Source organism: Microtus pennsylvanicus, chromosome 14 (genome assembly GCF_037038515.1).
Source record: "Microtus pennsylvanicus isolate mMicPen1 chromosome 14, mMicPen1.hap1, whole genome shotgun sequence".
Classification (NCBI taxonomy): domain Eukaryota; kingdom Metazoa; phylum Chordata; class Mammalia; order Rodentia; family Cricetidae; genus Microtus; species Microtus pennsylvanicus.
In genome coordinates, this window is record NC_134592.1 from 37,098,565 (window position 1) to 37,114,812 (window position 16,248).

Sequence of the window (16,248 nt, forward strand, 5' to 3'; positions counted from 1 at the left end):
GCTTTCCTGAGTGAGCTGCCACTTCAGCATGAAATCAACAGATATTAAAACTAGATGTTTTAATTTATTCTAGTCAAATTTTATAGTTAGTTCAAATATTTATCTTTTAATGAGAAAGAGAAATCATAGCAGAGTAGCTTTAGGAACTTACTTTTCATCATAATGTTAGGAGTCTCACCTTCAATGGTGTGGCTAAGGCAGTACATGGGGCCACAGGCAGTGGGACCAGGAACTACTCTAGTGCATGAATTGACTTTGTGGAGCCCATTCTCTATGAAGAGATAACTTGCTCAGCCCAGTACAGGGTGTTTGGGGGGTAGGACCTTGGTCCTGCCTCAAAGAGGGGACAGTCTTAGTTGACTTCCCATCAGAGGCCTTAACCTCTCTGAGGAGCGGATGGGAAGTGGGGAGCCGAAAGAGAGGAGGGAGGGGGAACTGGGATTGATATGTAAAAAATAAATTAATTAAAAAAGTCTCACCTTGCCTGCTTCCAAGAGCCCAACATGATAAGGTCAATGAACTGCTGACATTTCCTCAAAGGAGGGCATAGGGACTGTCATTGAACCCTCGCCTGACTTTCCAGCCATTCTTCCTAGCCATTAGTGTGCAATTCTGATCTAATTGTGGCCTATGGGGTCTTCGAAGGTACTGGGGAAGGTGAACAGAAGAAGACTCCATCTGTGTAGTTGCAGGGAACACACCAGCATGCTGATGAAGACTTTGCAGTGTTGCTGCTTTGGGGTCACCCACACTAATATAAACAACTGTTTATCCGTGCTCTGTAAGAATGCGCAGCAAACTCTTTGGTCCCTAGCTTGAACTTTGGAGGAATCATACCTTGGATTGTTGTTGTGACCTTCTAAGGAGCTGGTAGACATTTTTTAATGTCTTCTCAAGGAAATAATTCTTTGCAACAGTGAAAAAAAAAGTCTCACCTTGTTAGCTTCTTTTATTCTACTTTTCTATGAAGCTAGTTCTTGAGAGAGGTTAAACTGCACAATATTTATAGAGGTTGACTAAACATTTTCCAAAATGCTTGGGAATAGAAGTACTTAAAAGTTTGGAAAATTTTAAGAATATTGAACATCTGCATAGATACTTGGTTAAATATCTCTCATCGAGAAATCCAAAATGCTCTGAAATCTGTAACTTATGGAATGTCAATCACATAAAATATTTCTTATTTTTTTAGTATTTTAGACTTCTGTTTTTTGGGTTACAGATATTCAATCTGGCTCCTTTGACTCTTTTTATAAATTTCTAGGAATGAGGTAATTGGTTAAACAAAAATTTTGGATTCTCTCTCTGTCCCCCCTCCTTGACTCTTTATGTGCACATTATATAGACAATACACTTCATATTCTCATGGCAATGCTATTGTAGTATATAATTTAAATAATAATTTAAAGCAGTAATAAACTTTATGGCAATATCTGTATTGCTTCAAGTTTTGAGAAGGATTTCTAGTGAGGATATGCTTTTTATTCATGTGTCTTTACTGCATGAATTTGTTTTTTATAACGTCTCTTCTTGATTTTCAGTCATCTTATTTTCTTTTGCATAATTATAAGGGCTCCAGAAAAAGACTAATCAGATTTGTTGTGATAGTTTTACTTCAAATCAATTGTATTATCGCTGCACCTCAGCTCATAATGTGGTGGCTGAAGTATGGCTTGCACTAAAATTTTCACTGACTGAATCTCTCAATCAGAGTCTTCTTTTCAAGAAAAATAGAATGAGTCAAGTCTCTTGCCAACCCTAAAATGGCTCCCTTAATTAAGATATATACTTCCCTGCTCCCATATCCACCCTTCCTTTATTCTCCCAGGGGTCCAGAGAGATGTCCCCAGCTAGTTCCTTGTGCATGCTGAGGAGAGGGAGCCTGAAATGGCCTGGTACTATAGCCATACTGATGAATATCTTGCATATCACCATAGAACCTTCATCTGGCGATGGATGGAAATAGAGACAGAGATCCACATTGGAGCATCGGGCTGAGCTCCCAAGGTCCAAATGAGGAACAGAAGGAGGGAGAATATGAGCAAGGAAGTCAGGACCCCGAGGGGCGCACCCACCCACTGAGATGGTGGTGCTGATCTAATGGGAGCTCACCAAGGCCAGCTGGACTGGGACTGAAAAAGCATGGGATAAAACCGGACTCTCTGAATATGGTGGACAATGAGGGCTGCTGAGAAGCTAAGGACAATGGCCCGGGGTTTTGATCCTACTGCAAGAACTGGCTTTGTGGGAGCCTAGCCTGTTTGGATGCTCACCTTCCTAGACCTGGATGGAGGGGGGAGGACCTTCGACTTCCCACAGGGCAGGGAACCCTGACTGCTCTTTGGACTGGAGAGGGAGGGGGAAGGGAGCAGGAGGAGGGGAGGGAAATGGGAGGCAGGGAGGAGGTGGGAATTTTTAATAAAAAAAAAAAGAAAGGGACGGTGGAGAAAGGGAAGGGAGCTGAGAAAAATATGTAGCTCAATAAAAAGAATAGAAAATGCTAAAAAAACAGAATGAGTAGTTGATAATTCTGAAATTTGGGCTACAAAATATCTAATTTTAGAATATTTATCATTCTATAATATGAAGTTCTAAGAGTGGTTTCATTGAGATATATTATAATAAAATCACCAGAGGGACTTGGTATTGATTCAGTTTGAATTGCAGTATTAATGCTACAAGGCATTTTTTAATCCTAAGTTTTCTGACAATTTGCATGCGCCACAATGCCTAATTATATGGAACATTTTTTTACTGTATTTATACATCAAAGGAATATTTTAAAAATACATTAAGAAGTCAAAGATACTTTCTGAAGCTAAAGTCTTTCATTTATAATTTTACTATTTCTTTTATTTCTAATTCCCTATCATTTCCCTATCTTTTAATTCACAGAAAATTCTAGGGGGTACCCTAGAGAATTAAAAATTCTATTTAAAAGATATAAACTTAACCTAAATGAAATAGTAAGTAAATATATTTTCAGCTGAGAATCTAAAATTTTATTATTAGTATAGAGTACAAAAGTTTAAATAAACAAACCCAAGTTTCATTATATTAATTGGAAATTAAGAAGAACTAAAAGAGCATAAACATTTATTCAGTTGAAAAAAGAACTAGGCTGAAGCATTATGATCAACAGACCTGAAAAGGCAATCCCATTTAAAACCTTCATGTTACAGATAAAGAAAATAAACTCCATTGGTTCTCAGAAAGTTATAAAGTTGCAGGTTAGGACTTATTTTCAGTATTTGGTGTCTCAGTGCAATAATCTTACCTACTAGATGTTGTCTTTTCAACCAACTTTCAGTCTATAATTTTAAATGTTGTCAATGACTTAGTTAAAGGCAAATGCTAAATAAATAGCTTTTATAATAGTTCATTAAAATGAATTAATAAAGATGTAATGAACTAATCTGGGTATTAATGTGAATTATTGGAATCATGTTTAAAGGCTCTGCATATACTTTCAATAAACCTCAAATTAACACACGTTTCTTTATGAGAAATCTACAAAACAACTTTCAGGAGATCACCCTGAACAATTTTTATATAATCAAAAATCAAAAACAAAAGACATAACAAAATTATAAACTGGTAAAAAAATGTGTTAATTAAAATATGAACTAGTAATAAAATTGCGTAAAATATATATAATAAATTGTACATGACAGAAAAATGTTCACATTACTAGGTGAAGAACATGGCATAGTTTATTAATAACGGTTAACATATTTTAAACACTCTGCACAGGATTTTATAATCAGTTTTAAAGTTTTTAAAACACCCTTTGAGAGCATAGGCAGTTTGGATGCTCACCTTACTAGACCTGGAAGGAGGTGGGTGGTCCTTGGACTTCCCACAGGGCAGGGACCCCTGATTGCCCTTAGGGCTGATGAGTGAGGGGGACTTGATTGGGGGAGGGGGAGGAAAATGGGAGGCGGTGGCGGGGAGGAGGCAGAAATCTTAAACAAACAAACAAACAAACAAATAAATAAATAAAACACCCTTTGAGGCAAATATCATTATAGATTCAGTTTATATATTATAAAGGTACAGAGATTAAGTAATTTCTGAAGGCATTAACATGACTATGGAGAATTAACTGTGCTAGAGTCCAATTGTGTTATATTCTGGAAAAAAAATTTGGTACTAAGATACCAGGAAAGGTGCTGTGAGGTCCAGACCTTGCCCATTAAAGGCTCCACTTCATAAAAGTTCAAATCCCTAGTTTGGCACTTGGAGACAGAGGCAGTTCGAGACCAGCCTGGTCTACCGAGTGAGTTCCAGGAGAGTCAGGATTGTCTCACAGAGAAACCCTGTCTTAAAAAACAAAATAAAAACAAAACAAACAGCCGGGCGGTGGTGGCTCACGCCTTTAATCCCAGCACTCGGGAGGCAGAGGCAGGCGGATCTCTGGGAGTTCGAGGCCAGCCTGGTCTACAAGAGCTAGTTCCAGGACAGGTACCAAAAGCTACAGAGAAACCCTGTCTCAAAAAACCAAAAAAAAAAAAAAAAAAAACCCAAAAAACAAAACAAAACAAACAAAAGTATAAACACTTTTAAATATCCTTCATTTCAAAGCAATATGCAAGAGTTGATAATGGTCACTTGTCAGGTATGTCAGATTCTAAAACTTGTATTATTAATGACTATATATTATGATAAGATATTTGAATGTACAGGAAGCAAATTTATAGAATGAAGCATAACAAACTTTAAGTTTTTTTCCCTTCCTTCCTCTCTTTCTTTCTTTCTTTCTTTCTTTCTTTCTTTCTTTCTTTCTTTCTTTCTTTCTTTCTTTCTTTTTCTTTTCTTTCTTTTTTTTGAGAAAAGGTCTCCCAATGTAGCCTTGACTGTTTCTATGTAGATCTATCCTTGAACTCAGAGATCCACCTGCTTTGCCTGCGAATTCTGGGATCAAAGGCACCCCCAGAAGCAGTATTTTTCTTATGAAGGACATTTAATATGAATTATTTTTGGATGAATTTCTAAAGTAAACATGCATATTACTTCTTTGTTTATTTGCTTGTTTGTTTACAGAGATAGTCTTACCATGTAGACTGGGAACTAGGTAGCTCTACTGGATGAATTCATTATATAGTTCCGGTTGGTCTCAACCCGGATACTCATGTGTTTATCTCCCAAATACTGGGATTTTGGGTATGGACCACCACAACTGTCATACATTCCTTCTTTAAAGTTAAAAAAAAGGAGACAAGGACATTTATAGTTTGTTTAAGTATAAAGCTGTCAATTATATGCCCAATTATTTCTACTTTTTTAAAAATGTATCTTTCTAGGTATCAAATCTGATTTGAAACTTCTTATTTCAGGGTGGTGAGTCACTATGAGGCAGTCCTTGAGGGCCAAAGCTGTTGGTAGAAGGCTGCTTGTTGGTTCCTGGTTGCTTAGCCCCGAAATAATCACACAGAAACTGTATTAATTAAATCACTGCTTGGTCCATTAGCTCTAGCTTCTTATTGGCTAACACATAGATCACCCCTGTTTCTCACCCAAGTTCTTTGTTTTTATATCCACCATGCTGTAGGTGATTCCTATCATGAATGGCTTTCTAGCTACCATGCCTTGCCCATCATGATTTCTTGATACTCCGAGTCAGGAAAAATCCTGTCAGTTAAATAGCTTTCATCAGGTGTTTGGTACTGAGGATGGGAGGTGACAAACATGGCCTGTTGCACGAGGTAGTATGGTTAGAGTTGTTGGAACTGTGGCAACTACGTAGGCTATTTTGGTGGAAAAAAGGAAGACGAGAAAGCTGACAGAAATATGGACAGTGAAACTAGGCTCATGAAGTATCAGAGGGAAACAAAGATTCTATGGGAAATTTTGCTAGAGTTCATTTAACCTGGTACTATGATAACAGGAAAAGTGCCCCGCCTTCAAAACCCAACTTATCAAAGATTCCAGGATGTAAACGTGCAAACTTTTTTAAATATTCATTTTAGAGGACAGTCCTTGAGAAGATGGAGCATCCAGAGTACTGTGAATAAATGGAATCATATGGGAAAATATTTTTTCAGGTTTAGCTTTGAAGGTGCCCTGAAGCCACTCCTGCTGTGATAAGAGGTGGTTGGCTAACGGCATCTTTCATATTTTCAGGAGAACTTGGCATCGTTGATTCAGTAGGTGTTCTACAATCTGTTTCAGCATTCCAAAAACAGGCTGATGAGAGCTGGTTGTGTGGCACATTTGGAATCCCTACCCAGAGGCTCCAAGAGCCCATTGCAATGAAGGGTAGGAACGCGTAATTCAGTGAAGGTCCCATGTTTCCAGAGATGCTGAAAACTGTCAGGTACTTTGTCACCATGAAAAGAAAACTAAGAGTAGTAACAGACAAGTGTGAAGTATACAACACATAATTAAAGTATCTAGGGGACTGAGGAAGGAGGACCTCAATTTCAAATCCAGCCTGGGATCCCTGGCAAAATCTTGTCAAAAAAAAAAAAATTCCTGACAGTTAAATTTAGATTGGTACTCAGTATGACTGACACTTAGGTTTAGTGATAACTGTAGTTCTATGAGCATTAAATGTTATAAGGAAATGGAGGATACTGCCAAGCTGGCCATCAGGAACAGAGATTACCATCACATATAACGCTCAGCAGACATTGAGGCAAATGAAGAAATAAATTAATGTAAAATTCTGTGAAACAGAAGAATTGAAAATGACACAAAAAGTAGATTAAAATATATTATTACAGCCAGGTGTGGTAGCTCCCACCCCTAATACTGGCACTTGTGAGGCAGGTGGTTCTCTGAGTTTGAGGCCAGTCTAGTGTACAGAGTGAGTTCTAGGGCTACACAGAGAAACCCTGTCTTGAAAAAAAAACCAACCAACCAACTAACCAAACATACAAACATGCATATATATATATATATATATATATACACACACACACACATATGTGTATATATATACACACACATATACATATATTATTACATTGTTAATTGACTTATCAAAACATGCCTAATTCTACTAACTGAGTAATGTCTAACTTATAAGGAAGAAAATAAAAGACCATCTTTTAAATCTCCAAACTCTGTTTCGATATTAAACTAGGGGAAATAGCAAAAACAAATCAAAGCAAAAAAATAACAAAAAAAACTTCACAAAAATGAAACAAAACAAAAAGAACCCAATCTATGTCTTTAGAAAGATGAATAAGCTGAACAATAATCAGCTAGAAAACAAACTAAGTACAAATATATACAGAGAGTAGGCTGGGGAGCCTGCTCAGTGGTTAAGAGGACTTGTTCCTTTTCCCAAGGACCTGGATTTGATACCCAGAACTCATGTGGTGGTTCCAAAATATCCACAACTCCAGTTCCAGGGAATCTGATATACTCCTCTGATCTCCGTGGGTACCGGGCACATATATGGTGTACATACATACATAAAGACAAAACGTGCACACATATAAATTACAAATCAGTTTTAAAATATCTATAGATATCAGGCATTTAATATGAATTATTAAAAATAGTCTGGAGTGTTGAAAGAATGTCCACTGAATACTAATATGCATCTGTTCTAGTCTAGCAATATCAGTATTATTTATTTTACGATATAATGAAATTTTGTATTTTTTATTTGAATTTTCTCAATATTTTTCTTTGGCTCTTTTCCTTCCTTCCTTAGTCAAACCATAATAATACAATGTGCCAACTGTTAGGTTATGACTTAAAGAGGGTCTAGTGAATGTCAACTAGTTTTCAGGATATCTTGGGAAACATGGGTTTTACCCAACTGCAGCAGTAGCATCACACTAAAAATAAAAGAAAGTGCTGCTTTTTGAAAATTATTATTATGGTCCTTTGACCTTTAAAAGTCTTTATGAAGGCAGCTCTCAGTCTGAATTACAAAGAAGTAATTGTTCCTTGACCAATAACCAGTCTGAAATTCAGAGTCAGGATGAATTATATATACAGAAGAAAGTACTTATAGTCATTTACAAAAAAGAAAAAGAAAGATTTTATCTCTTTGGCTGAGGATGTAACTTTAAATCATCTATAAAAATATGGAAGAAATAATATTCAACATTCATTATTTCAACCCAGAATATTTTCTAGAAACATGCCAGTTTAGCTATTTCATAATACCATTGCTACTACTAGCTTAGATCCAGGGAGATTTCCTGAAATCCTTTTAATAGTTCACAGGGCCAATTTTACTAACAACATTAAAGCATTATTTGCTTCTCCAACACTGACATTTGCATTGATGGCATAAAAGCAATGGTGGATTAACAGTATAAACTGAGCAAGTGAGTCCAAACAGGATAGTTATTGAATAATATGTACTGATATATGCTTTTTAAAATCTAGTTTCATTTAATATTGTCCTCAATGAAACAGTTAATATTAATTTAATTAAACAAATTATGTCTTCATTCTTGATTTTGATAAAACTGAAGGTATAAAATAAATACTTTTGTTATATGGCAAAGGACGCTGCAATCTCAAAACAAAGAAACAAAACAAAACCCAACTAGCTTTTTTTTTATATATATATACAGAGAACATAATTCTTACTAGAAAGGATCAAGGGACAATTAACAAAGTAAGTTTATTGAGAAATTAGAAATCTATAAAATAGATAAATAAACAGTAAGCCTATTTTTCAAAAGCAAGTGAAAACATTTGCTGCCTCCCCAATTTTTTTTGTTTATTTATGTATTTGCAAAATACTAGCTCGTAAACAGAATTCAGAACTTTAGAAAATGTATTTCTGCAACTCTGAGATGGAGATCTTCAAATGATTAAAGAATTTTAGGATGAGTTATATATCACGAATAACAAAAACCCAGAGACAGATATTGGAGCTCAAAGTGAAGATCAGAAAAGCAAAGCAATCAAGACACTAGAGAGCTCTTACCTCGAAGAAATTCTCAAACTAAAAGAGTGCGAGTTCCTGTCTCAGCTCATTTCTCTCTAGCCTGACTAGTGTAAATGATTTTGCTCAAATAACATGAACATAAAAGAGGTCCTAATTCTGCATTTTGTTTGAATGTAAGATTAGGTACTAATATAGTAAAGTAATATGGCTTTCATGAAAATATTTCAATTATATTCTTTTAAACAATTTCATAAATTTTATTCAGCTATATATAAAATTATCTTCTAAATTTTATAGCACAAGGGAATACATTACTACAATCTACTTTACAAGGCAATGGAAAATTCAGATACTTGGAAAAGGAAAAGATAACAAAATTATTCCTTAAAATATTCTCTTGTGAATACATTGATGTTGTATTTTCCCCATCTTTTAGTCTTGTCATTATTTTCTACTTCATCTTCCCCTCTTTTGGTTTCTTGTTGTTCGTCATAACTGAAAATCAGCACTGAGCTAAGTTGTAAATCATATTCATTTAAGAAGAGAAGGTTTCTGTTAAAGACATTCTTTTATCAAATCCTTTTTGGAAGAACATCATCATGGTAGAACTTGAGTGTGTTATACATTGCATACATTTCTTTAAAATCAATTTACCATTTTCATTTCTTTGACATATGCACTATTTTATTTATGGGTAATAAAAGACAAAAAAAGGAAAAAATTTGTTCTTAAATTTTTCTGCTTTGCCACAAAGCAAAAGGAGTGGCATTCATTCCAGTAAGAATTCATCATAAGAAAATATCTGATACAAAAGAAAATACTGTCCTGATGAAAAAAATTACATTATTCCACCAAATAAATATTCACTGGAGAGAATTATTTGATGGACAATGGTTATATTTTAATATTTGACTGTCATCATTGGACCATGTAGAGTGAACAACAACTATAGCAAAACCAAAACAGTATATTTTACACAGAGAATTTGTTTTCATAGATGGAAAATCCTAAAGGATCAAAACTAAATCAAAGATATAATACGCAACACACACACGTACAATCACATACAATGTTAATGTTTGATACTGCCATTACTTGGAGAATTGAGTCCTCATTATGTATGGACAATGTGTCCTCTTAAATATTATTCACTATTAAAATTTGCAGAAACAAACAACCAAAACTGTATAAAATTGTTTGATTTATTGTTATTTTTATTTAATTTTTGAGATGTTATTGCTATGTAGCCTAGGTTGGTCTTGAACTCAAAGTCATCCTGTCATATCCTCTTTAGTATGGATTACAAATGTGTGCTACCATGGCTGTTTTGTTTACCCAGTGCTAGGGGTGGACGACCTCAAGGTCTTGAACATCTTAGTCAAATCTTCTACTATTGAGTTATATCCAAAAATCTTTCATTTATGTTTCCACAATCATTTGAATGCATCAAAAGATAATTTTCCAAATATTTTGCACTCCTGTTGATGAACCATAACATTTAATTGTACTTGATTATAATTTGTAGTAGCCTATTTTGCTTTTAAGGGCAGTAAATACTGTCTATTAGCTCATTATTCCTTTCTTACAACTAGGAAACCAAGTCTCAAAACAGACACAAGACTCAGAAAACATTAAGCATCTTGTTTAATGTAGTGAGGCTTTTAAGGAGAAAAGTAAGCACTAGAATCCACATCTATTGCCAGGGTCAAGAGCTCTTTCTAAAGCTGATCATTCAAGACTGCATGGTATTTCTGATACAAAGAAACATTGTTTGCACATTATTTCTGTATATGACACATTTCATGCTTAATCTGAAACATAGATGATTTCTATGGAGTTGACTAATATGCACTATTTTATAAACATTACAACCAAAAGGCAGTAAACACAGGAATGGCAAATTAAAAATGTGCCTTCAGTTCTACACAAAACAGCACTCTTTGCTTACTTCACAAATACCTCATATTGAACATGTTCAGATCAAACTGTAATATTGTTCCTCAAAGAATCCTTGAAAATTAGTTATTTTTCTTTTATATTAATACTGTTAAACTGATATCAACCCTTTATCTTAAGTTAGAAACTTGAAAAACATTCCTTTTCATCTTCCTTTCTGTCCTGAATTTAATGATGCAGAATTAAGATAAGCACTTCATTCAGAACAGAGTTAAGTGCCAAAGTCTATCTATGGTCTTGAAATTTAACTCAGGGATGAGTAGCATGGGTGTAGGGAAGACATGCTTTAAAAAAATCAACATATTTGAACAGAAAATTAAGAAAACTTGCACAATAATGAAAACATTTATAGTTTTTCTTCTTTGAAGATTTATAACCTCAATTTTTAATGATAACATTATTTGTTACTTATTTTGACTCCTATCTAAATACAATGATATACAAATGTAACAGCAACATCATGAAGATTTTCCTAAGGGTATTATCTGTCATAAACTTTAAAACAAAGCTCACTATAACATCAATAATTTAGAGACAGTTTCTAGTCTAATGAAATTATAACTCACAAAACTGATAGAAAAGTCAAAATTAAGGGAGAAAGCTATACTTGCTTTTAAATCTGGTGATAGAGAAAAAGGACAGATTGAAAAACTGTTAAGATTCTTAGGACAAATTTAGTATATAGCTTGATATCCAACACAATATCTCATTAAACAAGAAAGTAATCTCTGATAACTATGTTTCTTCACAAGTGGAACCTGAAAGAACAGGTGAATGATTTTTCCAGAGGTGAATGTAACAGGACTCAAGCTTGTTCAGTACTTTGTCTTACACACAAAATAGGAGGTGGTAAACAGTGTCTGATCTTGCCTCCACCACAATTCAGAGACAGATGTAAAAAATAAAAACTTTGAAACTATCCCCCTCCCAAAGGTTGGCATTAAAACTTTCTTTCTAACAAATTTAGTTTTGTTTCCAAATAATAGGCAGCAACATTCCAAGTCGAGTCTGTTTGAAAAATTTTTCAGAATGATAGTAGAGAAGGTAGGTATGCAAGCCTGAAGTTTAAAAGGAAAAAAAAACCCATTTGTCATAGTATTTTGTTAATATTGCTGATTATACTAAAAATACATTTATCCTCAGAATAATTTAATTTTACACCCACATTGCTAAATTTCCTAAAAAAAATAATAGGTCTACCACAAAGAAACACAAATTATATAACATGGCATTTTTGCCCATGACGTAGGAGCAGATATATTGTATGAAGTGTCTACTATCCTAATAAGATAATCTATGAAACAAGAGGTGGTAGCTATCATGTATTCCATCCACTTTTACTACGATTTTGCATGCAATCCAAACTTGACAAGCAGGGGAACATTTGTTAGTTTTCTCAGAATTTATACTAGAGAAAGGTAAGATGCAAGGATCTGCACTTACTTTTGGTGTTGGACAAGAAGCTGTAGAGAGGCGAGATGTAGCCTGAGCACGGGGCGATTCTGAAGGAGTAGTGCTGAGGGAGGCTGTGTCTCGTGGGAGCACCTGAACACCACGAGAAATGATGGAATCTGGAATCTAAACAAGAATGACTATAGTTTAACATTATGAAAAGGCCACAGCATATAAAATTAGCACTCACATCTTTCTGGTTTTTGATTTTTGTCGTTCTTTGCTGATGAGCACTCATACAGTTAGTGTCACTTATATATAAGCACATGTAATATTTGATTCAGACATTTATATTTTACATTTTTTTCTGACAAATAATATATTATGGAACACTTTAGTGACAAGTAGTCCAGCGCTGTGGTTAGAAGGAAATATATGCTACTCAATAACTGGCTTTGTCATTTAATAGTTTGAATTCCTGAGCAAGATACTCCTATATTTTAAAATTTCATTTTCTAACATTTCATCCTCTGGGCTTCTAACTGGCCTTTCTGCACATCATCAACTAGCTATTTTGTCTTCTTTGACTTCCAGTTGGGTTCTTCTAGATGTCAGGGCCTAGCATGGGACAAGGATTAGAGGAGAATAAGGTTTGGTATTTATTCCTCTCAGTTCATCAGAGGTTAGATGTATCTTTCAACTACAAACCATAGTTCTGCTCAAATATATATAGCTCTTTCTCTGTATGGCAATAGAGTTCCTGGAATTGTCAGGGTCCCTTTTGTCAAAATTCAGCTAGAACCAGTAAGGGTATTTTTCTTATTTATTCCACAAAAATTCACAATGCCTTCCTGATTTCTCTAAATTCATTCCAGATATGTCTGCCCTTATTAAAAATCTCAATTACTTATTTAGTGTGTTCTATCACTTCTGCTAGGACCCTGATGAATAAATCATTTCCAGCAACATTTTCTTTATCTAAAAAATGAGGATAATTATAGCATCTTGCTTCTTGGATTATTTTGATGTTTAAGCAAGAAAATATACATAAACTGTTTAGCAGTTTGAAATAGTAAATATTTAATAAATGTTAGTTATTAAGTTATATCTATGAATACAGTGAAGACAGATAAGACTGTTCTAAAAAATGAAAAATAATGTAAATAATTTAAAATATATTTATGTTATCAAATTTATTACTTTAGACTATGAATAATTTAGTTATTTTGTGCTAGAGTATTAGAGACAGAGTACCAGTTTAAGAATAGGAACTTGAGGCTGTAAATATCTAGAAATACTTTCTACTTGGGATCTTGAGAGGCCACTAGGCTGGGAGTCAGGTAGGCAATTTTCACTATCCTTCCTGCCCTTCAGTATGGTCCCTCTAGTAGCAGTTGGCTTTCAGATAGCCTTCCTCTCACCACACCTCAGCTCCCTGGGCACTCCTGCCTCTTAATGGGGACCCAGCTTAGCTCTTTCCCATAGACCCACTCAATTCTCCCTTTTAGCCCATTCCTTGTGTCAGCTGCTGATACCTAGAAACATTCTCTCTCAGAGAGGCTATACCTGCCTGGGACTTAGGTAGGCAATATGTACTATTCTTCCTGTCTTCCATTATGATCTCTCCATCTTAACCATGTAGCAGAAGCATGCTTGCAGGTGCCCTTCCTCCCACCTCAACCCCAATCACTCCAGCTCTTGGTACTGATCCAGAATCTACCTAGTCCTTTCATCCCTGTCTCTTCAGACACATCCTTTGTCCTACTGCAATCTATTTTTAGGAGCATCTCCTCTGCACCTCTAACTCCTTGGGGCATCTGGCCTCTTGGTGTAGACAGGAACTTCTTAGCTCTTTCCCAAAGTCCCTCTCAAACTTGTCTCTTAGGACACCTCTATTCCTCTGCCACCCACCATATGCAGATGCACTCTATTTCAGGGACCACACCACCAAAACACATGTCAGATCCTAAGAAAACAACAGTAACCACAGAACAAAACATCCACTCAATAAAGACAAAAACAAATATTAGCATCTTGAAAAACCCTGATCACCATATCCCAGATTTCTAGACACCAGGGCAAAAATGCACTGAACAGATAAGGCAATGAACTTTGACCAGAAACCAGTGACCCTATTCCAGTAGGCCCTTAGATACTCAATATAGCTGAAGCATAAGACAATGATTTCAAATTAGTAAATATGAATATGGTCAAGGACCTTTAAGAAGAAACAAATAAATCCCTTAGAGAAGTCCATGAAAATACAAACAGTGGAATGAAATAATAAAAATAGTTTAAGAAGGTAATAATAGAATCACTAATGAAATCATAAACTTAAGTAATAGGGATAAGAAAAATTTATGAAGTCAAACAAAATCTCAGAGGCACACCTTACCAACAGAATCTAAGACATGGAAGATAGAATCTCAGCAACCGGAGACAAGGTATAAGAAATGAAATACATCAGTCAAAGAAAACATTAAATCTAAAAACTTTCAGGCATAAAACATCCAGGAAATCTGGGATACCATGAAAACACCAAATCTAAGGATAATAAGAATAGAACATGAAGAAACCAGGTTGCAGGCACAGGAAATAGCTTCAACAAAAACCATATAAGAAAATTTTCCTAACCTAATGAAGAAGATGCCTATTAAGATACAAGAAACACACAGAGCACCAAATAAACAGGACCAGAAAAGAAATTCCCCCTGACCTCTCGGAACATGGCGAACAATGAGGGCTGATGAGACGCCAAGGACAATGGCACGCGGTTTTGATCCTATGCAATGTGCTGGCTTGGTGGGAGTCTAGCCAGTCTGGATGTTCACCTTCCTAGATATGGATGGAGGGGGGAGGACCTAGGACGTGCCACAGGGCAGGGAACCCTGACAGCTCTTTGGACTGGAAAGGGAGGGGGAGAGGAGTGGGGGGAAGGGGAGAGGGGTGGGAGGAGGGGGAGAAGAGTGGGAGGAGGGGGAGAAGAGTGGGAGGAGGGGGAGGGAAATGGGAGGCTGGTGGGAGGAGGTGGAAATTTGTTTTTTTTTTTTTTCTTTTCTTTATCCTCCTTTTATCAATAAAAAAAAAAAAAAAAAAAAAAAAAAAAAAGAAATTCCCCCTGACTACTACTACTACCACCACCACCACTACCACCAACAGAACAAAGAAAGAATAGTAAAGGCTAAAAGGGGGAAAAGGCCAAAAGATCAAGGAACATAAAGGCAGATACAACAGGATACCATCTGATTTCTTCATGAAGAATCTGAAAACTAGAAAGGGCTGGATAGATGTTCTTCAAACTCACAGATCACAGATTCTTGCCCAGAGATTCCAACCTAACAAAACTATCAACAATAGTTTAAAATGCTCTAAAAATAAAACCAAAATTGAACAGTATCTATCTACCACTCGATTTCTAAAAATGTGTTAGAAAACTCCAACCTGAAAACGTTAACCATACCTTAGAAAACACAAGGAACAGATATTCCCAGGCCAGTAAATCCAAAGATGGAAAGGAGCCCCATACCATAATAACAAAATAACAGGACTCTCAATATCATCACACTCAATTCCATAATAAAAAGACACAGACTAATAGGATGGATCTGGATGTGAAACAGTATTTATTCCTCTCCTGCATTTGGTAAAGCAGAAAAGCGAAAAGCTGTAGGATCAACATATGAATCAAGTAGTTGCCTGCACAACAACAGAGAAGTAAAGAAAGAACCATGTTCTTAACAGCTGCAAACAACAAAAACATAAGATAAAAGGAAGAGATCAAATGAACAAATCAGACATCAGTCTAATTCAAGATATGAAAGACTTCTGCAATTCACCACGTATATGTACTGATGGAATTAATTTTAAGATCTCCCATGTATATGGGCCAGTGGAATTAATTTTAAAGTGGTTATATTACTAAAAGCAAACTTAAGTAAAATCTCCATCAAAATTCTTATAGCATTCTTCCTGGAAATTGAAAAAAAAATCAGAAGTTTAGATAGAAACACAAAATACTCAGAATACTTACAGCAACC

At 35.4% G+C, this 16,248-nt stretch overlaps 1 protein-coding gene across 18 annotated transcripts in view; it reads right to left on the reverse strand.

The window, feature by feature from the left end:
* Gphn (gephyrin) overlaps positions 1-16,248 on the reverse strand; it is a 342,975-nt gene that overhangs the window by 141,837 nt on the left and 184,890 nt on the right. For all 18 annotated transcript variants that reach the window (XM_075948519.1, XM_075948523.1, XM_075948515.1 and 15 more), the window contains one exon: positions 12,263-12,397. In XM_075948519.1, coding sequence (XP_075804634.1) covers positions 12,263-12,397 — 135 coding nt within the window. The remainder of the gene's footprint in view (positions 1-12,262; positions 12,398-16,248) is intronic.